Source organism: Benincasa hispida, chromosome 9 (assembly GCF_009727055.1).
Source record: "Benincasa hispida cultivar B227 chromosome 9, ASM972705v1, whole genome shotgun sequence".
NCBI classification, from domain to species: Eukaryota; Viridiplantae; Streptophyta; class Magnoliopsida; order Cucurbitales; family Cucurbitaceae; genus Benincasa; species Benincasa hispida.
In genome coordinates, this window is record NC_052357.1 from 92,206,526 (window position 1) to 92,231,491 (window position 24,966).

The 24,966-nt window shown below is 36.1% G+C and overlaps 2 protein-coding genes across 6 annotated transcripts; one reads left to right on the plus strand and one right to left on the minus strand.

Annotated features, from left to right (window-relative positions):
• Positions 1–312: 312 nt before the first annotated feature.
• LOC120086431 (protein PAT1 homolog) lies at positions 313–9,451 on the plus strand. 2 transcript variants are annotated; one of them, XM_039043078.1, is made up of 5 exons: positions 313–739; positions 1,413–1,555; positions 4,934–4,990; positions 5,884–5,941; positions 6,541–9,451. In XM_039043078.1, exons 1-5 carry the CDS (start codon positions 658–660, stop codon positions 8,640–8,642), a joined length of 2,442 nt encoding a protein of 813 aa, XP_038899006.1. In that variant the 5' UTR covers positions 313–657; the 3' UTR covers positions 8,643–9,451. The 2 variants fall into 2 exon arrangements, with proteins under 2 accessions (XP_038899006.1, XP_038899007.1); XM_039043079.1 differs by lacking the exon at positions 313–739 and adding an exon at positions 2,501–2,703 and having other exon boundaries at positions 1,418–1,555.
• A 2,251-nt stretch (positions 9,452–11,702) lies between these two features.
• On the minus strand, positions 11,703–18,539 carry LOC120086126 (BTB/POZ domain-containing protein At1g04390). Of its 4 annotated transcripts, none has more exons than XM_039042584.1 (10): positions 18,317–18,539; positions 17,769–17,895; positions 16,658–17,165; positions 16,446–16,579; positions 15,907–16,349; positions 14,655–15,797; positions 14,055–14,207; positions 12,960–13,472; positions 12,289–12,373; positions 11,703–12,219 (listed from the first exon to the last, which is right to left on the minus strand). In XM_039042584.1, the coding sequence occupies exons 1-8, from the start codon at positions 18,409–18,411 to the stop codon at positions 13,040–13,042; spliced, it is 3,036 nt and encodes a 1,011-aa protein (XP_038898512.1). In that variant the 5' UTR covers positions 18,412–18,539; the 3' UTR covers positions 11,703–12,219; positions 12,289–12,373; positions 12,960–13,039. The 4 variants fall into 4 exon arrangements, with proteins under 4 accessions (XP_038898512.1, XP_038898511.1, XP_038898510.1 ...); XM_039042583.1 differs by having other exon boundaries at positions 11,703–11,912; positions 12,028–12,373; XM_039042582.1 differs by having other exon boundaries at positions 11,703–12,373.
• Positions 18,540–24,966: the final 6,427 nt, after the last annotated feature.

Here is a 24,966-nt window from a genome sequence, read left to right on the forward strand (position 1 = left end):
AATTACACATGCTCTTTTAGAACATAAATCATGGGTACTAATGAGCATCTATTTTATTATAATATTTATAATAAATAAATATATATATTTTCAGATATTTACAAATTACCGTTAAAGCAAAATATAAATAGAATAACAAAAGGTTTAAAAAAAGGAATTTCCAGGACAAACTCCTGTTATGTTATGATTTATGATCTGTGAAGTAATGAAATTAAGAAACGAATAAACAAATTGAAAAGAAAAAAAGAAAAAAGAAAAAAGGAAAAAAGAGGACCCATATTTTTTAATTGTCCTATTAAAATCCCCACTAATCGTTATCTCTTTTTAGGGTTCCAATTCCAAATTTGGTTTCTCTCTCCGATCCAATTTTCAATTTCAACCTTAAAAAGCCTTCACTGACACAGCGAAAAGCAAGCTCAATCCATGAGGACGACACACTAGTATTACTCTACCACCAACTGTACATATTTTTTGGGATTTTTCTCCAGGCCATTTCCGCACAAACCCTAGGATTTTGACCTGTTAGGGTTTTTGATTTTCTTTCTTTTTCGTATTTCGCTTAGTTTCAGATCCTATTTCGGCGTACTTCTTGTTTATTAAGGTTAAGATTCGATTTCCATGTTCTTGTTCTTCGTCTCGAGTAATTGAGTCGCAGATATGGATGGTTTCGGTAACGGAGCTAGACTTCAAGTGGCATCTACATCCGAGGATCTCAAGCGTTTTGGAGCCAATTCCACGGGTAATTTTTATTGAAACCTTGTTACTTCAGATCCATTTTGTTTGAACTTCTTTTGTTAGTTGTGGTGATGAAGTCGGTAATTGAGAATTTAGAGCTCGGATGGTGGTAGTTGTTGTGTATTAATTATCGTTTAACTGTTGTGTTCTTGAATCTTCTCAAGGATGTGAGGATTTTGTTCTCGTCGTGTTATTGAGATGAAATAATTGTCAAGGATTAAGTAGATAACTATTTGGTTGGGGATTATGGCAGTTGTCCTCGATGGTTCTCAATTCTCTACCTAGGAGTTTCGTGTACATCTTTTTAGGAAAGCGTTCTTGGTTTCGATGAGTGATTATTGTTTTTTGTTTTTTTTTTTTAATTTCAATGTCGTTTAGATACTTATTGGAGTTCATGTGTGTTATTGTAGCAGCTGCATTTTAAGTTTTTTTTCTTTTTCTTTTTTGAAACTTCACTAGAATAATGGGGAGAGAACTACAGAGGTGGGAGAGAGAGAGAGAGAGAGAGAGAGAGAAGATTCTTGATAAATCACGTTTTTCAGACATTTTATTAGTCCTTTTATTTGTTTGGGTTATTGCATTTACTTCATTTATTTATTATTAGATATGAAAAATGTCTTGATCTCTAATTTTATAATGAAGATGCTAGCATTGTGATTTAATTTTCTATGTTGCAGAAGATGCTCTGTTTGATGCATCACAGTATGCATTTTTTGGCAAGGACGTCATGGAGGAGGTTGAATTGGGTGGATTAGAAGATGAAGAGGATGATGCACTTGCTGCTGGGATTGAGGAGGAGGAGTTTTTGTTTGATAAGGAGGTATCTGTTATTTCCTTTGTTCTATACAGTTATGTTCCTATTTTTAGCTGGATGCACACGTTTTCCTTTTAGAATCCTTGGAAGTTGCATGTGACAGACTAAAAGTCCAAGTGTAATCTTGCGTCCTACAAGTTCTGAAAATTTAAATTTAAAATCACCCAACAGAAAAGCTGGATATCATACATTTTTGTTTGACTGCAGTTTTTTGCATGCTTATTCTATGATTTTATTGTGTGGTTGTGTGCTTGAAGTCCTTGCATCGTCTCTCCATTTTCTTTACTGATGATAAATCAATTGTCAATAAGTTTGTTTGAATCAAGGAAAGAGGGAAATTATAAAAAATTCATGACCAATATGCTAAAGGGGTCAAACACCAGACAACTTTGCTGATCTACGATGCTCAAAAGAGCCTGTTCCCATTTATTCTAAGCCAATAATCTACAATATAGCAATCAAACCAGCTTGGCAACTAGATTTTATTTATTTATTTTTTTGGAATTGTTGTCCAAGACAACTCATTTGTCATGGAGCACCAAAAGGATCCCCAAGTTGGAGGTTTGGTTCAATTTGATCTCCTTCCCCTTGCCAGTTTTGTAACTATGGAATCCTTTTGCTTGTTATTTCCTTGTTTGTACTATCTTTCCTCCAAGGGGCTTCATTTGGTGGCCTATGTGTTACCTTCTATTGGCGCCCCTTTGTTGTCCTTTGTCCTATAGGGAAATGACGAACATTATGGGTCTTTTTTCCATGTTGGAGTTTGTTTTAGTCTGTGTGTGTGGGGAGGAAGGGTATTTGTCTTTAGGGTACAATCCTTTTTAAGTGGTCCAATCTTTACCTTGCTTTGGAAGGTTGAAATGCCTAAGTAGGTCAAATCTTTTGTTTGGTAAGTGTTTCTTGGTAAAGTTAAGACCTTGGATCGTGTGTTGAGGTAGTCCTCTTTGATAGGGACACAGTGATGTATCCTTTGTGGAAGAGCATTTGATGACCTTGATCAGATGTAGTGGAGATGCCATTTTGCCTCATTGGTTTGGGATTGTTTTCATGTGGCTTGACCTGTTGTGTGCGGATCTATGCTGGAGGTGTTTCTTCTTCAATCACCCTTTTGTGCTAAGGGTTGTTTGTTTGCCGACGTTTCAGCTATTTTGTGGGTTAGTGTTTTATCTTTGGGTTTCCATTGTCAAGAGTTTTATAATGATTCCTTAGGTATCATTTTCTTAGATCGGAGCCTTTTTTAAGACTAGGTGGGTTCCTTTTGTGGCTATTTATTTTATTTTATTTATTATTATTTTTTTGGTATTCCCTTTCAATTCTTTCATCTTCCAATCATGAAATTTTGACTAGTGCTATCGCTGTTTTATCTCTTTGATGTAGTAGATATTTTAATGGTGCTATCCTTTTGGACTTACTAGTTAAAAAGCACGTGCGATGCATATAGTAAAAAATTTTAACATAATTTTTTAGTGTGAAATTTGAATACTAAATGGAATATTTTTCATTGATTTTAAATAGTAAATATTTAACATAATTTTACAAAATAATGAAAAAAGAGGTGAAATTTGATTACTAAAAGTCTGTACCATCCGTCTCGAGGCCAGAGGATCAATTCTCCTACTGCACAAATTGTAAAAGAAAAAAGATCACAAATGGTTAGAAAACGAATATGAAATATAGATGATGTAACTAAACTAGTTTGGTGGAAAAAAATGATAAGATAGGCAAGTTTAGTGAAAATACATATAAATGATATAATTATATTAAAAGTTATAATATTAACTTGTATAAATAAAAGTGACATAATAAGATATCTTACCTCATGAGTAATTATTGTGTAATTTCTTCTAATGAATTGACTTATGGAGAAAAAAAAATAAGCACTTTATATAAGGATTACAGACATTGACATTATTTTTAAATAATTAAATAAGTATTTAATTAACAAAAAAAAGTATTAAACAAATGAAATATTCATCATAGATTCATAAGAATACAATAAAAAGAGAATATTCCCTTATATTCTTTCATTCTTTCTCAATGAATATATATATATATATATAAATACATATATATAATGAAATTAGACTATGAAAAGAGAGGCAAAAGAATAGTTGGTTGGGATTTTCAAATTAAAATATATTAAACTATTATATATAGAAGATTTCCCTAAAAATTTTCGGTTCCTCTCTCCACAACTTCCTAACCATAAAAACACAATTGAACTTTATTTAAAGTCATTGCTAATCAGCCAAAATCCATTTTGCTCTCAATTTTTTATTATCATTTCAAGCAAAATTGCCACAAAACTTTGCACCAAGCACAGGTCGGTTTAATACTCTCTTTCTCTAAGGATTTGCAAATATGTTACTCTTCTCTTTGTCATTCTAGTGGGGATAGAATATATGGTGGTTTGGAGGAACATGTGATCATGAGATAGTGAAACGCTACATTCAATCTATTTTTTTTACCCTGCATTCAAAATCTCATCTCAATTCTTCTATTTCTTTTTCCTCTTCTAATGAAAGAACATCTTCAAGGCATACTTTTCACTTCAAAAAACTTCTCAAAGCACACTACTAATTTAGTCAGAAGATAGATAACAATACCTCTAAAATGGGTTTATGAATTTCCAAGGCCTCATTTTGATTGGCTTCAATGTTTTTCTTTTGAAGAACAAAAATTTTTAATCCTCACTATTTCTGGAAAGGTTTATTTGATAATAAGAACTTTTTGTGGGATTGTGTCGACATGAAAATTGGCAATGAGGTTATCAATTTCTTTTTATTTTATAGGTAGATCACACCCATACAATAGAATGTAAGAGTTGTATTGTTTCTATCTGGAGTTGCACTGGGAAGTTAGTTTTTTCCACTCACGTATTCGATTGTATACCCTACATAATTTCCATTTCTTTAGTATACACAATTATGAAGGCAAAATAGGCATTATTAAGAAATGTAAGGGCAAAAAGGGAATGTAAAAGTTCTCTCTTATTGTCCCATTTAATATAGTATAGATTCCATAAAGAAAACAGAAACATATACCAGTTTTAGGTTAAGCCAGACAGCATAACAAGATTGGCCATTGGACTTCATGGTTGTATCTCATGTAATTGTAAGTTTTTGAAGTTGCGCGTGGTAATCTTGATGGGAAAAACTGTTGTTGATGTGAGCTTGAAACTTTTCTAAAGCACTTCGAGTGAACTGGTTAGTTTCTTGTTCTCTTATTGCACAAGTCACATTTCGGCTATCGTAATTTTTTCTTGCTCTGTTACGAAATATGCCATTTTATATTAAGAGCTGTGACAACTGTTGGGTATTCATTTATAATTCAGATGTGCCGTGTACTTGGTTTCATTAACTAACTCCTTTCTTTGGTTTACAGAGTGAGGACTTTAGACCTCCATCTGATATTGACGATCTTGTTTCTTCATTTGAAAAGGTTAGAAACATAAAAGTCTCTGGCCTTCTTTTAATCTTGTTTAGACCTTGGAAGTGGCTCCCTAATCTGATATTCCATTTCTATGATTTTCTATTCAAACTTTGTATCTGTATCTTCCTTCATATACAAAAAATGGAATTCTGATACCTTCTATGTGTATTTGCATCTCAATAAGTAGTTTCATATTCATAAGAATACAAGATCATTTCATCTTTAAAATTTTGTATTCCGTAGAAGCTAGAATGATAGTTTGCTTTGTCACGAGGTGATACTGGGCAGGGAGGTTAAGAGAGGTGTTAATATCATCATTGTTGTGTGTTCTTTCAACTATCTATTTAACTATTAGTAAGTAACAATTGACAATTATACTTATTGCCAATCGGAACATAGCTTGATGTATAAAGACACCTGTTACCTTACTTGAAGACAAAAACTTGATCCCCACCATGTCTTCCCTAGAAAATTATGCTTTTATCATTGATAATTTATTATTATTGTCTCCAGTTGTCAAAGGGCGAAGGAGTCTGGACTAACAATTGGGGTCTAAGATGAAATAGAATTTAAGAACTCAGTTTGGAATTTCAAATTATGCATGTTTCTAGTGATTTACTACCTTGTTTTTTCTGTGGGAAGAATATAATAGATTGCTCCCGTTTCATTATGGAGGACCATTTTGTAGAAAGTTGGTAAAATTTTTTTCTGGAGAGAACTAAGAAAAGCAATTTGACTTGACACTGACCATGTTGAGGAACTAAAGATCGATTTGTTTTAGCAGAAGTTGCTGGTTGTGTTTTCTTTTCCTCCAATTGGGCAATTTTAGAATTCCTTTGCATGCATGGCTTTTTGTTTCTCTGTTATCATCTATATTTGATTATTATTTTGTGTCATTTCAGTTGAACGAGGTTGGAAGCGGGCCAAGGGGAGTTATTGGAGGCAGAATACTGAGAGAAAGTGAGTTAACTCTTTGTGATGCTAAATTAGTACTCTTTTGGTCATATGTAAAGTAATAGTTCTGATAGAATAGTTTGTTTTTGTCGAGATGGTCTACATAACATGGCTTTATGCTGCTGACAAACGTAACTTGGTGCTCTGAACACACTCCACTAGGGCAGGTCTTGAAATTTTCACCGTGAGAAGATTTACATTCCATTATATACACATATTTTTTTTAATACCCTTTCAATTAAAAAATTTAAGTGGGAATATTAGAAGGAGTTTTCAAATCTGTACTTAATATTATTTTTATTGCAAGTGTCCACTCCTTGTTCTTCTTCATCATGATTTAAGTCAACTTCTTACTCAAGGAATGCGATCATAGACCTTTTGCAAATGTTAATTTTGAGCATTCATAGCTTGGATGCTATATATGTTAATGTTGGAAATGTATTTTAGAGGTTAGGTATTTGTCCATTCTTTTCTCTTTTGCTAATCATGGTACGTGATTTATGCCAACTGGTGGTTTCATATTTATTCATGATTTTAATTTTGTTGTGAATAATCAACTGATTTATTTTATTTTCTCATGTTTTCTTTCCCATCTGCCCTTCTAGGTTCGTTGGTTAATGAATGGGCACGTGAGGAGGGTTTCTCTAATTGGCTTGCCCAACAAGGCTACAATGTCGAAAGTGCTCAGGAAGGCAAAAGATGGTCATCCCATCCACATTCTTCTTCTATTGCAGAATCTACATCTTTGTATAGGACGTCGTCATACCCTGATCAGCCACCACCACAGCCGCAGCAATACCACCAACAATTCTCTAGTGAGCCAATTTTGGTGCCAAAGTCTTCATATCCTCCTAGCGGAATATCTCCTCATGCTTCACCGAACCAGCATTCAAGCCATCTAAATATGCCTTTTGTTCCTGGTGGACGTCATGTAGTATCGTTATCTCCATCAAATCTCACACCTCCAAACTCTCAGATTGCTGGTTTTAATCCTGGATCACGGTTTGGAAACATACCGCAACTTAACTCTGGCCTCTCTATTAATGGTGGACCGCAGAGCCAATGGGTCAGTCAAACTGGCATGTTTCCCGGAGAACAATCTAGTAACCTTAACAATTTATTGCCTCACCAGTTATCGTATCAGAATGGATTTCCACAGTTACCACCACCACAGCAGCAGCAGCAGCAACAGCAGCAGCAGCAGCAGCAGCAGCAGCATAGGTTGCAGAATCCTATTCAGCCTCCATTTGGTGGTTCTCTACCAGGTTTTCAGTCCCATCTTTTTAATTCCCACCTGTCTTCAGGCCCGCCCCAGTTAATGAACAAGTTGGAAGCCATGCTTGGCGGCTTACCAGATATGAGGGATCAAAGGCCTAGGTCTCAGAAAAGTAGACAGAATACTCGTTTCATCCAGCAGGGTTATGAGACCAATAGTGTTAGGAATGACTTCGGGTGGCCTTTCTATAGATCCAAGTATATGACAGCTGATGAATTAGAGAATATTGTTAGAATGCAGCTTGCAGCAACGCATAGTAATGACCCATATGTTGATGATTACTATCATCAGGCTTGTCTTTCAAGAAAATCTGCAGGTGCAAAATTGAGGCATCATTTTTGTCCTAATCAACTAAGGGATCTTCCACCACGTGCCCGTGCCAATAATGAGCCACATGCTTTCCTTCAGGTTGAAGCACTTGGTAGGGTTCCATTTTCATCAATTCGTAGACCTCGCCCTCTTCTTGAAGTTGATCCTCCAAGTTCATCTGTCGGTGGAAGCACTGATCAAAAGGTTTCTGAGAAGCCCCTTGAACAGGAGCCTATGCTGGCAGCTAGAGTTACGATTGAGGATGGTCATTGTCTACTTCTTGATGTGGATGATATTGATCGTTTCCTGCAATTCAATCAGTTTCAAGATGGTGGTGCTCAATTAAGAAGACGTCGCCAGGTTCTGTTGGAAGGACTGGCTTCATCATTTCACATAGTCGATCCACTCAGTAAAGATGGTAATGCTGTTGGGCTGGCTCCTAAAGATGATTTCGTTTTCTTGAGGTTGGTTTCCCTTCCCAAGGGTCGAAAGCTTCTAGGGAAGTACCTTCAGCTGCTCATGCCAGGAGGTGAGCTTATGCGAATAGTTTGTATGGCTATATTCCGTCACTTAAGATTCTTGTTTGGTAGTGTTTCTTCTGATCCTGCGATAGCAGATTCTGTTAGTGATCTTGCAAGAATTGTTTCATTGCGAACCCATAGTATGGATCTTGGAGCTTTAAGTGCATGCCTTGCAGCTGTAGTTTGTTCCTCAGAGCAACCTCCACTTCGCCCACTAGGGTCCCCTGCTGGGGATGGGGCGTCCTTGATTTTGAAATCTGTTCTTGAGAGAGCTACGGTACTCTTAACCGATCCTCATGCTGCGAGCAACTATAACATTACCCACCGAGCTCTTTGGCAGGCTTCTTTTGATGATTTTTTTGGCCTTCTTACAAAGTATTGTGTGAACAAGTATGACACTATCATGCGATCACTACTCAGACAATCTCCACAGAATGCAGCAGCAGCTGTATCGGATGCTGCCACTGCCATCAGCCAAGAAATGCCAGTTGAAGTATTACGTGCAAGTCTTCCCCACACCGACGAGCACCAGAGGAAAGTGTTGATAGATTTTGCCCAACGCTCGATGTCTGTTGGTGGATTTATTAACAGTGGGGCCTAGCACAGTGGTTACAACAATTTTGATTCCTCATGATCAGGAGAACCATGTTGCCCTTTATCTATATACAGTCCGAATGAAGAAGCCTTCAGAATAATCTCCACCATCACACATGGAAGGAAGGACAAAGAAACACGTTCCTCCATTTTGAGGTCTCTCTCTCTCTACTGCTCCCTTAAAATTTCTTTTCCTTTTGGTATAGTGGCGAGAGCGCGTGTGTGGGGTGGGGGGGAATTATTCCTCTTCATGCTTTTACTTTAGAAAAATTTGACGCTGGTAAGTGACGCCATTGTTATGTTGGGTTTAGTTTTCATTTATCTTTTTCTGGGTTTGGTAGTAGGGTTTTAGATAGAATATTATTATGGTGTTTTGAGAATGGTGGGGGTGGTCCAGAAATGATATTTGTGGATGGTTGAGGGTTAGAATGTACAGGGTTGGTCTTGAGACCAATTTCCCATGGTCCTTCCCTATTAATTACTTGAAGGAGGAGGTGGTGGGATTGTTTTTGTGTTTTAAAATTCTACTTTTTCTTTATGATGTTAATTAGTTCTATGGCACACGAAAGAGAGAAAAGAAAAGGAAAAGCTTTGATGGGAATTCATATGATCTTATGAGGGAACCTTTTTCATTTTTTTTTCCTTTTAATTAAAAGAATGTAAGGATGGAACACTGTTTCCACAATTATTAATTTTTTTTTGGTCATTTGTATTTACCAAATTTGGACAGTGTTGTGCTCTTGTATCTTTTCTATGAAAATGGAATAATACCCTTTTTGGGTTAGGTGAAAGGTCGTGTTCTTTTCAGGTGATGCATCTTTTTGCTTTCTGTGTTTTTTTTTTCCGCAACAATGGAAATTATTAATTATTGTAATTCTCACCCCTAATCTTCTTCTACATCCCTCCATCAATCATTCGCTTGTCTGGGTCAATTTTTCCCTCATTTTTTTAATTTTTTTTTTTGAAGGATGAATTTGAAATTAGATCCATTTTGATTTGAAATCTTACAAAATCCAACCAATTATGAATATCCTTTTTTCGAAAATAGAACAACATTTCAAATAAAATTCGAATTCTATTTTTCTAATAGATTCCAAACACTAGACATGATTTCAAATTCGTTCTGATTTGAACCGAGATTCCAACCATAGGGTATAAGAGCAAGTGGTAAGTTAACTGAATTGAGCTTATTTATCAAAAGCAGTCACGAAAGAATTGCCAAATCTATTACATTGAATTGATTAGATCAGTTTAGACTATACCTTTCAACTATCCTTTAAGTTGACAATTGAATAACTTTGGGGACAAAATGCACTATTTTCGGATCAATGTTTATTTGATCTCTGAAATTTCGAAAGAGATTGTAGTTCCTAAGTTAACAGAAATGATTACAAATAATATCATTTAACTTGATCAAATTAAAGGTGTTTAAAATACATTTTCAAGTATTTAATTTAAAATAAATTTTTTTTTGAAGTATATTTTCAATAACTTTTTATCAAAAGTGTTTAAATAATAATGATTTTTTCAAAAATACTTCTTTTTCAAGTAATCTATTTAAATTATGACCGCAATTTGTAAGAATTGTTTAAAAACTCAAGAGTCAAATATCAATTTTGCTTTGATTACTTAACAAATTAAATGAATAATTAAACCTTTTTTAATTTCTCTTCTTTCTCAACATGCCCTAGGCATCTGACTGCTACTACCCATCCCAATCCACCACTGGTTGCATTTCTCATGTGCTCGCCGTCACTCGTCGAACACCCAATGCTTTAGTTTTTAATTACAAAGTAAAGATGGGATGTTGGGTTTTAATCTAAAACCTTGAAAACATGTAAACTATGGGCGACCCCAGTGCCATGATTTTGATGGATTTTGGAAAAATGGAGAAAATGTTAGATCGTCCAGTCAAACCTCCAACAGAAATTCCAGAACCAACAAATGATATCCTCCAAAATCAATCCAAAACTTGCAAAATCTTAATAACCATTTTATTTTAGTTTTAAAATCCAAACTAAGTTTTGAAAATCTAAAAAAATCAACTTTTAATTTGGGTAAGAATTCCAATATCTTCCTTGAGAAGGATAAAAACTAATGTAAAGAAATTGTGAGAAAAACCAACATAGTTTTCAAATGTTAAATGGTTATCCAATGAGAGCCTAAACACTTCACTTCTTTACAGAAATCAGAGGTTTGAACCACAAAATTGAAAGGTTGGAGTTCTATTAGACAAGTTTTGTTAGTTTTTAATTTTTATCTAACAGGCACGTGAGTTTTTTTTTCTTTCTTTTTTTCTTTTTTAAAAAAAACGTTGAATATGGTGGACACACACCAAACACAAAATTAAAAATTTGAGACTATACTTATAATTTAACCTTGATTGCAGACTGGAATTCTAACCAATTCCTAGTACTGAATTCACCCGACACTCCATTTCTAGTACATCATGGAACACAGTCAATGCTAAAGACAATCAATAGATAAGCCAATCTCTAAAACGAACTATGAGCTTCACCTGTTGGATTATGGCCAGACATTTTTTTAATATTTGAAAAGAAACATAAGTTGTGATTCATATTGAAAAATAAACCTACTGACACTGGCTAAGGCTAACAGTGTCAGTAACTCCTGTTTATCAGGTAAAGTTAACTATGGATCAAACCTTGACCCACCAAAAAAGAATATCATTACCTAAAATCGGAGGACAAGGGGAGCAAACTTTTTTGCATAAAGCATTATAGATTCTTTTAAGATAAAATTACAAACCTCTACCCTCTACTGAAGGTCGTTTCAGCTTTTATTCTAGAGGCATAAAAAATATATGGGAGGCAAAATATGCAAATAAAACAATCATGATGGGTTATTTTATCAGAAAGCATGTAGAAATCTAAAAAGAAACTCACAAGTATTTCACGTAGTGCAGAATGTATAAAAAGCCAATTGATATTTCCTTCACGACCGTTCTATCCATAGCAAAGTAAAATTTTCTTGTCCGTCCGAAGGCCAATATCCGGAAGAAATTCGAATGTCAAATGGAGAAGAAAAAAAAAATGAAGTAAAAGGATTCAAGAGAACAAGTGAACAACCTTATTGAGTGACTGCAAATAAACAAAAACTGGTCGATCGGAGATGATGTTTTCGAGCTCATGTTTCCCCATTGATTGACAATACTAACAATGTACAATATACTTGTTGATATCAGACCGAATATACTATTTTTCATAATGCTACAATACCTAATACTTCAGTACACGGGTGGGCCTACTTTTATTATCTGGCATAAAGATCAATATAAAAATTTAGGAAATCAGGGTTGCAACGATATGTATTTATATTCAGCTACATTCGAAGGAACCAAAAAGAGGGAGAGAAAATAACTGTTTAAGTACCTTCATTTGTCACACAGCAAACACAGCTATGTAAGCATTTGACGAGAGACTGTAGACACTTTCACATGCCAAACTCATCGACCCTCATTCCAATACGGTAGTCAAGGTGAGGAAGCAAGGGACACTACCAGTTATAGTTGAAATGCACGACCGTGGACTTCATTGGCAATCAGATTATTTTGGCAACCATACCTACAAGAGATCTCCCTGGTGTAATTATTTTCAATGCAGAGTATGTACATGGTTTCTATGAGACTGCACCTCAATCTCCATGAATCATCTATTTATCAGCAATAGGCAATAAGCAGATTCCTTGTGGATGCCCGATGTTGTCTCGTATGGTTTCCTGTATTGTATGAGAAATGTTTGAGAAGGGTGATGTGGCAAAAAAAAAAAAAAAAGTTGATAGTGTTGGAAGTTTTTTTATTTATAGCCTCCAAACCCCTCATAGTATTGAGGCTACATCAGCTATTGTTAGTTACACAGTGACGGGGACCAACCTAGTAACCTACAGACAACTCTCTCTCTCTCTCTCTATACACATATACACACATACATTAGTTTTTTAGATAATAAAAAGACATCATATGTCATTGGTATGACAAAAAGTGAAACAACCTAAGTGCCGAGTAGAGGGAACCCCTTATGTGGATGCTATAAAAGGGAACCTTCAAAACCTACAAAATCATGAAGATGCAATAATTACCAAAAAAAAAAAAAAAAAAAATTGTGGCTTGACGACTACCACGACCCTGCATATTGAACAATACATTTTAATATGGTTTATCAGAAGTCTGAACCTAAACATGATTCATGTTCGTAACAGCAAAGAGAAATTATCATCAATGACTAAGCTCGACCTACATTCATGTGTAGGAGAGTAGTGAAATTGTGTGCACGGAAACTAGAATTCAAGAGATATTTCAGCTTACATAAAACGTTGGATGTGAGATTTATGAGGCCTTTTCTATCCTATGCGACAGATCCTTAGTGATGTCTCCAACCCAGAGTATTAATTACCCTCTTGAGAAAGTCGAACGGATGCAGCACGAACCATGCTCAGAAGCCTTTCATCTAGTGCTTCAAGATCACTACAATTACGGAGTTGAGAATATAATGGAGCAATATAATCTGCAGAAATTTCAGCCAACTTCCACAGAGAGAAATCTCCAGCCATTTGAAGTACATAGACCGACAAATGATGGGCTATATCAAGACAAGATACAATTAGATTCAAGCACAGTTCCTGAAGATCTTCCAGAAACCAGAACTCAGCAAGCCAACAAAGCTCTACATATGATTGGAGCTCATTCAGTTTCTCTTGGTCATCCATATTATGCCATAGACACTCAGATGGAGGATCTGGCAGCTTATCTGAGTAGAACCACTCCACCAGTTTAACCATTGCTTCCCAACTCACTGGAACCTTAATTATTTCTGAGTGGCTGTCGGGAAAAGAGAAGAAGAAGGAAAAGACAACCTTTAGCTGTGGACTATTATAATGGCAAATAAAAATTAGAACCAGTTTCAAAAGGAATTCCAAAAGAAAGTTCAACAAGTTCTCTCCATACCACTTCCCAGACCATACTCCTCAGAACCAATGAACTCACCTCTATCAAAATCTTGAGGTGAAAAATTATAAACCATATTTCTATAATGAAAAGTGTAGAACCTCTGATAAAATAATTTGAGAATAGTAATCCATGTATAAAAGTTGATCAAACTGCATGTCCTGATGGCAATAATTCTTTGAAAACTTAACAAGCGTGCAATCTTTTAATCAATGTAATGGCATAGTTCATTTTTTTTTCCACACTACACTACAACAGATCTCTTACAATTCCAATAACTGAAAATATATTTTATCTTGGTCCTTTAATCGAGATCAAATGTGAACTGACCAAAGAATATAACTAATAAAAGAACAAAGTAACAAACAGACTATAATTTTTATTTTATGTTCACTACATTTGAAATCGCAGAATAGTCTCTTGGTTGTGTATACACTAAATGTAATGAGCACGTACCTTTCTTTCATTCCTGATTGTAACAAGGCTCTAAGATAGTCACAACTTAACCACAAGATTACTTTATGAACATGCATATGTGGCACAGATAAAACACAAACATCACATTTCCAACTAGTCTGCTTAGTTGATTTTGCCTCCAAGATGATGTCTCTGAAAATAAAACAAAATTGGTCTTAGAATTTTTTTAGAGAGAAGATGGTTACATTGAGGAAGAAAGTTAAATATGTTCCCTACATGAAATTTTCTCTGACCAAACAACAAGACCAATTGAATGGCTTCTACCTAAATCAAATAATGTACTAAAATATCTTCTGCTGGATGATGTGAATTATAGAAAAACACACGCTCAATGGTCAATAACAGATAATTATGCTCTATCCTGTCGACATTTTTCAACAGAGAATTTTAATTCTCAGAAGCAAATATAAGCACAAGGCTAAAGATTCAAAATGATTTAGTGGCCAATACGTAACAATATGTTAATTTGTGTGATGATCAAAGATGGTCAGCTATCTGAAATCGTCAGAAAAAAAAAAAAATTTTTTTTTTACAGAAGATGTACTTCAGTCTACTTGAAGAAAATCAAGGAAAACTTACGAGAAAGGATATCCAACTGGACCAAGAGCCGCCACAAGATTGAAATGGGGGAAAGGTGCCCCCCACCTTGGCTTTCTTCTACAAAGTACGTGCAACAAAGTCGGTATTCTACAATGTTTAGCAAGACTTCTCAACTTCTTTGTAAGTTCCTCCCCTGCTTGTAGGTATCCCTTGTAAACATACTCCAGTAACTTTGCCATTGCATTATCATCAACATGCGAAGATAAACAAACCTCTTTCTGAATCTTTCCAGATGAGATTTTATCTGTGGAGGATGAATAATTAGGAACTTTCTCATTGACAGGTAGCCAGTTAGGAGGCAGCAATGATGCACACCGAGCTGCAAGAATCACACCATGGACATTTAGAGACTTCCCGTTCGTGTGAATGAAACGAATGTCTGAATAGTCACTCCCATCATTAAGTGTTCTGCCAATCTTTTTCCCAAATTTACTAGGAAATCCATAGAAACCCAATAAACTAAGAATGTATGCAGCATACCACTTTAGTCCAGGAGAGTAACTACTACTGCAGATATCCTGAAGCTGACTTATTAACTCATCTTCGGTAAATCCAATTGATAAAAAAGATGTGTCTCTTTCGTTTGTCAAGGGACCCAATTGTAAAATAAACTCAGCCAGGCCCACAAAACTATATAAAAGCAGGACATCTCTTCCCTCCCATTCTTTGTTAGGGCCCTGACAGCAAGTTCTCTCATGAAAGTTAAAATGCAAATGAGGAGAATAGCTCAACCTATCTAAATGGACTTCGTTAGTCAAGCACCACTTAACAAAGGAGACCGTTGCTTTCATGCCTTCTGCATTCTTGTCCCACATTGTATACTGTGGCAATCCTACACAACATATTAAACATAACAAGTTCACGACTATAAGAATATTTGGCATTCCAGAAATGGTCCCAAATGAAATGCCTGTCAGGGTATGCTGGAGGTCCTTCAAATATGACTTAATATTTGGTTCTAGCATCTTTGTTAACATAGACGTGGTCTTTGATGCAATATAATTGGAAGGAGAATAAATCATCATCATAATAGCTCTCAGTATTGACTCATTTTTGGAGGCATTGACAACATCACTTTGACATATTTGACGCCAACCCATAAATAATTCAGTGAATTCCAAACTGCCGATAAAAGGATTTTTAAGAAATGAGACAATGATGAAAGTAAAATAACATGAAAGAATTGGGCATAATAAAGTAAAACTCCACATGTACTGAGTAATAGTATTACCAGGCACATGAAAGGAGTACGTCAATTAAGAGTCCATTTGAACTTTTGTTCAAGTAGACGTCTTCATTGAAGTTTGTTGCAAGCCAGCCAAGAATTTCCCAGATATATACCCTCAATCCAGGAAAGCAATTTGATTTAAGACCCTCCCGAACAATGTGTATCTGATCTTCCAACGACAAAATGCATCCATATAATTGTTTGGGACACTTCCCAAGTAGAAGATGAAGAAGGGCTCTATCAATTCTATGTTTCCAAAAATAGTTGTGATGCTGGCCAGCCCAACGAGTGATTAAGGCCAAGCGACTGGCCTCCTCAAGCAAGCACATCTGCTGATTGCTAACTATTGCAGGCTGCAAGCTACAGTCAACCATTACATTTAATATGGCTATGACAACTGGTTCACAACATGAACTCATCCTTTCCAAACCGGTCTCCTCATTTATCTGAGCAAGCAATGTCACAAAATAAGTTTTAGGCAGAGAACACGTATCCATTCAACATGATGTCTAATGAACATATTAACAGTTCTTAGTTCTAACCACTATACATTGTGCAAGTCTAAATGCTTCAATCCTAATGTGATGAGGGCGTGAGCTGCCCATGCATTCCACCATTTCTTGCAGAATTGCTTCTCCACGCTCTAAAAGCTTCTTTGCCCCAATACCACATAAAGCTGCAAAGGAAATTGGCAACTTCTTCTCAATTACCAATCTGCAAACTCAAAGAAGGAAAATTCCCTTGTATTCATTACCTATTGCAGAATACAACTTCAAAACTTCAGCTCTAACTGAAAAGTCTGGCTTCACATACATATCATACAAAGCTTCCATCAATTTAGCATCACTCCAAACTGGAAACCTAGAGAGAGGCCACCGAGAGAGAATTGTACTTAAAAGAGAAAAAAGAGGTTGAATATATTCAACTGGGTTCATAGCTCCAGAAAAGTCTCTAATGATGCCAATCAAATGAGGAACAACTTCTGTCTTTTTCAGAATCTCCCAAAGTGCTTCCTCACTTTTACTCGGTACATTTGTAAAAATCAAATTCAATGCTGTAGCACATGCTACAGATATTTGTATTTGATGAGCAGGTAGCAAGCATGAAAGAGCATGAGAAATATCTAAAATGAAAGGTTTCAACAGTGCATTTGGTATAGCACTGACCAGCTTTATAGCAACATCAGCTGCTATACTTGAAGCTGCTCCGTTCTTATCTTCAAGAATCCACACCAAAGAATAAACAATATCAGCTATTGAATCCTGAAAGAAGCAGAGGGGGTGGAAGTAACTATCAGAAAACAAGAAGAAAACAAAAATAAAGCTCAAAACACGCAGTAAATGAAAAAAGAGACACGACCTAGTCAAATTAAGAACAGAATGCATAAGAAGACACAAGGACAGTTACAGAATTTAACGAATTATTAAGTTTTAAGCAAAACAAACTTAAAACTAACCAGAAGCATAAGAGAAAAAAGGGAAGAAAAAAACAATCGTTGTTTCTTTCCCAATGTACAACTATAACTACTTTTTTCTTTTTTAATAATATTAAAAAAAATATCCATACATCCTAAGACGACTAAAAAAACCTCCAACTTAATCGTGGGTAATGGATATCAAAGATTATACAGATTTAGGTCTTCATTTCGATATATCCAATTCCAATCCAAAAACTTCATTGTTATCAGATATTACTGTTCCTGAGAAAGAAAAATCATCATTCAGAGGGCGATCCCGGAGTCACTAAATGAAGTCCTCCATTTCCTTCTGAAAGTGTGACTCGAATAAACTATAAAAATCATACACAATGAACAACTGTACTTGATGGGATTTCCAAAATCTAAAAGACAACACTAAGTGTGATACCTTCACGAGGTGATGATAGCATAACTCCCTGGGAACGGATTCAAGAAATGCTGCAATGCAGCGAACAACGTGTCTCTGTACCTCATTATCCGAGCACATCCATTTCCTCGTGTTTAGTTCATTAAACCTGACGTGGAAAACAATAATTCCACAGTTATGGTGTACATAAACTAATTAAGTGAATAAAATTACAACACCTAAATAGTTTCCTTCAACACAATTTCAAACAGTTAATAACATAAAAGAAGCACACAACATTGTGTTCCAAGGTTTCAACGTCTTTTCTTGAACTGTTTTTAGAGCGATCTTCGAGATGAGACAACCGATAGGAGAAAGACATGAAAATCACAATATTATGATTTCAGTCGACTTCGAAGCCAAACTAAATTAACTTTCTGAATCCGAGTAGGATCAAACAAAAAGTTCAGCAACAGTAATTCCACTGACAAGTCAATCAATTCTGAAGCACATCGCGAAAATAGAAGAACATTGAAAAGAACGCATTAAATTAGAGCGAGTTATGGCGCTGAAGAAGACTTAAAACTGACCTTGTACCGAGATTGAGAGCGTCGTGAAGGCGGCGATGGAGAGTGTGGATGTGGCCGGAGGATTCAACTCGTCCACCGCCTTTGGAGGATCTCATCTCGAATGGCAATCGAATTCGTCAGTTTCTATAAGGCGAAAGCCAGAGTTTGAGCAGATCAATGAAGTTGAAGAACCGCCTTGAAGCTGAATGCAAGCAATTCCAATTTGAAGTAACTAGATAAAGTACTTGCCTCGCATTTTCAGCTCTCTTTATTTATTTATTATTATAAATATTATAGAAAATAGAAAATAGACGTCCATCTAAATTGGGAGGTTTGGGTCAATGACCTAACATTTGGGCCCATAATATCAAATGGCCTGGTTTTTTACAAAACTGTCAATTGACCTTTTGTTGACGTAATGACGGTATGAGATTACAAGAATTGTCCCTGATAATTGTCTCGCTTTCGCTACATGGTTCTCACTCTCGCTGTCTCTCTATCTTCCATTGTGATGTGATTGTTTGTCACTGTACGATTGATTCGACAATTTTCACGAAATCATCTGTCTATAACTTAAAATCGTTAACACACAACAAACATGTAATGGTGAATTCTTTAAAATCTAAACTTCATTTGAACGGAGTTTTCGGAACCAAACAGAGTTTTCAAAACAGGTTTTTCAGAATGGAACAAATTTTTCTTGAACGTTGTTTTATTAGTGTTTGTAGGAACGTGGTCTACAAAAAGGTATGTAAATAACATAACGAAAGGGGTATGAGAAAGAGCGACAACAAGAAAGGTGGATAGAGAGAGCGACAACGAGAGAGCGAGATAGAGCGACAACGGGAGCGAGAGAGAGCGACAACGAGAATCACGAGAGCGAGAGCAATTGAGAACGATAGCGAGAGAGATCCATGTGTATTAAATGACATTCATTAGCTTAATAAAAAAATGTTCTCTAGCTTTGTAAGATGACAAAAAAGTGTACTAATTTGATACGGAGGTGATTAGGATGAGAACCAAAATTTATATGTTGGAGGTGAGTTAACAGGAATTATTATGCCTATTACATTGAAGTATGAAGAACTTAAAGCTCACATTTATAGGGTTGCAAATATCAGTTGCTCAAAGTTTGATGTTGTCATGAGAGTTAAATATAAGCTTGACTATGAAGCCCCTCCACAGTACATACAAAATGACGGTGATGTTTGCTTCCTTCTTTTCCGAGAAGATCTTTGTAGAGTTCAGCTATATGTAACACTAAAATCGAACCATGATGGAAATGCAAATATGAGTTATGATGGTACAGGGATAGACAGACAATACGAGGTATCATATGAGCTTAATCGAGAAGAGGGTGATATTCCATTGTCTATGAACATTCAACCATCAATATTATCAATAAACAATGACAGCATTCATGCATGGGACTTGGAAAGAGAAACTCAGGGTAGCAGACCTGTGCTTAGCAATGAGAGATCAGGAGGACTTACTTCAATAGATTGTGGTCCTTTAGAAGAGCGTGATCCTTTCATGGTTGGTCATGAGAGATCAATAGGATTGAATTTTTATGGATTGTGGTCCTTTAAAAGAGCGTGATCCTTTCGTGGTTGATAATGAAAGATCAACAGGATTGAATTTTATGGATTGTGGTCCTTCAGAAGAGCGTGATCCTTTCATGGTTGATAATAAGAGATCAACAGGATTGAATTCTAGGGATTATGGTCCTTCAGAGGTGCGTAGACCTGCAGTGGTTGTTAATGAGAGATCAGCAAGATTGAATTCCATGTCTTCATGTTATAAAGGGGAATTGATTATGCCTAATACCTCTTCATCTGAGACAGATGTTGAAGTTAGTCAACTTTTTTTTTTTAGTAAGAGTGACTTAAAAATGAGATTGTCTATTTTGTCCATAAACAATAATTTTGAATATAAAGTAAGGAAGTCAACTAAGTCTTTGTTTATTGTTAAATGTATCGAGGATAATTGTAAGTGGAGCCTTCGTGCAGTGAAAATATCAGGGTGTGACATATTTAAGATCACGAAGTATATGCGGTCGCACACATATTCTATTGGAATTTTAAATCATGACCATAAACAACCAAGTATATCCACTAGCATATGCCATAGTAGACAATGAAACTGATCGAGCTTAGAAGTGGTTTATGTCGAATTTAAAGTGTGCCACTGGAGAACCCCCTAACTTGATGTTTGTGTCCGATTGAGCGGTATCTATTGCCAATACCATTCGTGCAGGTTTTCCTACTGCATTTCATGGATTGTGCACATACCATATAGAAAATAATATTCTTTCCAACTTTAAGGACAATACGATTGTTGGGATGTTCAATGATGTAGCCAGGGCATTTTGCATGTCAAAGTTCCAATCACATTGGGACCAACTATGTACTTTTCGAAATAGTGTTGTTGTTAGGGTTGATGCCCTAAAGTCTCGTGTCCTGTAGTTTGTACGAACGCTTGTGATGTATAATATATGATATTTTACTTCACTTCTTGATTTTGCTCAGTTGAATGTTTTATTTGCTTTACCACAAACCAATAAACCTAAAATCCCTAGTTATCTAGATGTAACTTAAGCATGTATATGATGAAATACAAGAGGATCATGTCTTAAGTGATAACCAAAATGGTCTGTAGTATATGGATATAGGAGGGAAATCTTATCCTGACAACGCTATGGATGCGGCCCCCTTTGTGGAATAGTTTTAAGTGTTGTAACTTGTCACAGATTGTATGATCCTGATCATTCGTGTAGAGGACATGTGAGTGGGGGCGTCCTATACAAAGAATTTGTATAAGACCTGACCATGAAGTGTTAACGTCTTGTTATATAACACCGTTCATGACAGAGACTTCACTTCACTAGGATGACCATAGATAATATGACCTCAATCCTGAGTGAGTTGCGAACTCCTGCCATTGAGGGCGGTCCTTTGATTTGCATGAGTGCGAGTGGCCAGGTTACCGACTTAAACCTACCACTTTGAGGATTCGTCTAATTTGGGAGTTGGGAGCTCAGCTACACAAGATGAAATTCACTCCTTCCTCGATGCAGAGGCAAATAGATAGATAGCTCCCTTAAGGACTGATTCTAGGGCTTGAACGATATGACGCCATACACCTTTTCTTGGCCCGAGAGGTGTTCACACATAGTTGGACTATGTTGTATTATTCATTAAAGGAATCAATGGTACTTAAGGAGTGAGATGTAATTACAGGGGCAAAACAATAAATTGACCCAACTGTACTTACGAGCTTCTGTGAAGGGTCATCGTACTCATGGTTGGTTATATCTGATGGACACAAAAATATATCTATGATAAGAAGAGTTCAGTTGTTGGTCTTTAGTAGAATGCTTGGCAGCTAACGAATGGTGAATCTCGTGGCTAAAGAGTTTAGTCAGTTATTTAGGTACCACTGGATCTTCAAGCCATAGGTCCATAAGATCCTCTTAACAGCTTGGATAAAGTTGATAATCAGTTTTTGGATCAGTTTGAAATGTTCAAATTGACAAGAGGGAGTTTGATTATATATGATATAATTGAACTGGTAATTATACTGGGTAATTATATATGATATAATTGACTAAATGTACAAGATACATTATTTTGGAGAAAATTGGATATAAATATGATTTATATCAAGTAGAGGAGAAAATACTATAGTAGATATATGATATCAAACTATAGGTTAAAAATATAATATGATTATATTCATTATTTAATTAATTAGGCGGTTATGAGATAAATGGCCGAGTATTTCTTCGGAATCGTGTGAAAGTGGGAAGATCGAATTCGGTTCTTGTAACTGAAGAATAAAATAAAAATTGTTTTCATTTTGCAACACATGAAAAAAAAAAATAAGAAAAATCACTCATGGTGTGAATCCATACGATCGCTTAGCGTTGAGAGCTTATATGATAGCGCCCATCGTCCTAAACGATCGCCCACAATTTCTAAATGATCGCTTACGTTTATTACACGATCGCTTAGCGTGCCAAGCAGACGATTGCTTACCTTTTGATAGACGATCGCTTAGCTAAACCTACATGATCGTGTACCTTTTTCTAAATGACGAGCACCCGACTATACGATAGTCTTTTACTATCTCCCACTTGCTTGTTCATACTACACGATCGTCTTTTCCTTCTCCATCTACCAATTCCATCAAAGTCCACCAATTCTCACTCCGAGAATACCGAGAGATTTGAGTGGTGGTGTCGTCCCCGGTTGCTATTGGTTCGTGCGCTGCCGATCGTGTAAACGGCTATGGTGTTTTTAGGCGACTGTTTGCTGGGCGACAAGGAGCGTAGAGGAGTTCACTTCCATTGGATTGAGTTTAATTGAAGAAAGTCTTCAACTGGTACGTTTACTCAGTCTTTTGTATTTTATTTGTTAAAGCATGCCAATAATTAGTGTTACAATGCATATTTGTATGTTCAAATGTATGTGTGGTAATTCTGTCACAATGAAATCAGAAAGATCTGTTTCCACTCATGGATTCTCTTGTTTAAGAGTTCCTTCAGCTGTATCGAAATATTTGGAGGATATTGGTCTTGAAAGGTGGCCACATGTTTACCAAACAGAACGAAGATACGATAATATGATGTCCAATAGTGCAGAGTGTTTCAATTCATTGACAAAGAATATCGATAGCTGCCCATAATGTGCTTATTGGAACATGTTCGAGGCCTCATCCAATCATGGTTTTATGAATAAAGAAATTATTGGTCATCTCAAACGACGTCATACTTGGACTACTGTGAAAACGGATTAACAAGTGAGTGTGACAAGGGCAGACGATATCGAGTTGAACCGATTGATTGTTATAGAATCCATGTACGGGACAATCGATTGGACGGTAATGTGAACCTCCATACAAAGGAATGCATGTGCAAAGAATTTGACTCACTCGGTATCCCATGTTCGCATGCAATTATGGCTGCGTGAGAACAAAACGTCCCCATTTGAGGTTTGTGTAGTCCATTTTATAGCATTGACTCCCTCATGGCTGCTTATGCAGAACCTGTAAATCCACTCGGTCACATATCTAAATGGAAGAGACCTTCGGGATATGTGGAAAAGCATATCACACCTCTTAGAAGAGCGGTACAGGTTGGACGACAAAGAGTATGAAAAATACCATCAAAAGAAGAACACCGTAGACAAATAAAATGTGGTAGGTGTGGGAACTATGAGCATAATTGACAAAACTGTAGTGAACCACTCACGTCCAAGCGACCTACTGAATTAAATCCAAATGATTTAAATGTCGGTCGAGTGTGATTTTCTATGTGCCATTTGTAATCCTCAATCTACATAGTCAGACTTGTCAATTTCAAATGTATATCCTTTTCTCTTTAGACATTCACAAATCTTTCTGGAAATGTCTAACTCTCTAGATCTCACTCTTGTTAATCTTGCTATCACTTACACAACTTTACTCAAGTTTGTCTATTCACGAATATCTGGAAATGTCTTGCTCTCTTTGGAAATGTCTCACTAATCTTGCTATCACTTACATAACTTTACTCAAGTTTGTCTATTCACGAATCTCTGGAAATGTCTTGCTCTCTCTGGAAATGTCTCACCAATCTCGCTATCACTTACACAACTTTACTCAAGTTTGTCTATTCACGAATCTTTGGAAATGTCTCACTCTCTTTGGATCTTGCTCTCGCTATTCTCGCTATCACTTACACAACTTTACTCAAGTTTGTCTATTCACGATTCTTTGTAAATGTCTCGCTCTCTCTGGAAATGTCTCGCTAATCATGCTAAATTTAATCAAGCTTGTCTATTCATGTTACTCAAATGTTTGTCTATTCATGTTAGTTCTACACTGACAATTTAAATAACATGTTAGTAAAATTATATCAATAATATACATAATATACATGTACATCAATAATATGGAGTGTTCATCCATAGCTGACATGACAACTGCATCCTATAGTCACTCATCTTCTCCTGAGTGATTATAGAAGAGGAACTACCCGTCACCAAATGCTCTAAGAATTTCACTACAAATATTCCACAATCTAGTGACCCGTGATGTGTGTTCGTAGCAGTAGGTTGAGATATTTTCCAACGAGACATTTCTCTGTCCGGCTTCCAACGTTTGAAGTCACGGTGTGAAGAAGTGATGGTAGGGTGTAAGTCAATGGTTCAAGGCATCCAACTTCTTCTTCGATGTCATGGACGGTAGCGAATCGAATACAAACAACTGGCCTCTATTTAGATCGGATGCAATCAATATCCAATGTTGATCGATTTTTTTTGCCATATACACAAAGTCCACATCTGATCACTTGATGTCGAATTTACTCATGACATAATCCAGATATGTCTCTTCCCCTTATGCCATGGCAGCATGCAAACCCGACTTGTTTTTAATATGTTTGTAGACCCTATCTCGAGCATTAAGATGACTTTCACAACAAAATGAATTTTAAAAACACATAATAGTCAACCAACGTAGTCCTACTCAAAAGTGCAATAAATGGTTACCGTTATTCCAATTGGCAAGACTTTTTACGAATTGAAGAAGGATATTTAGGGTCTGCATCCAGAACAAAATATATGTTAGGAGAGCAGGGTTCACTGTATGTACTTGGTAAAAAAGACAAGGATCGTAAACTTATGTCACAT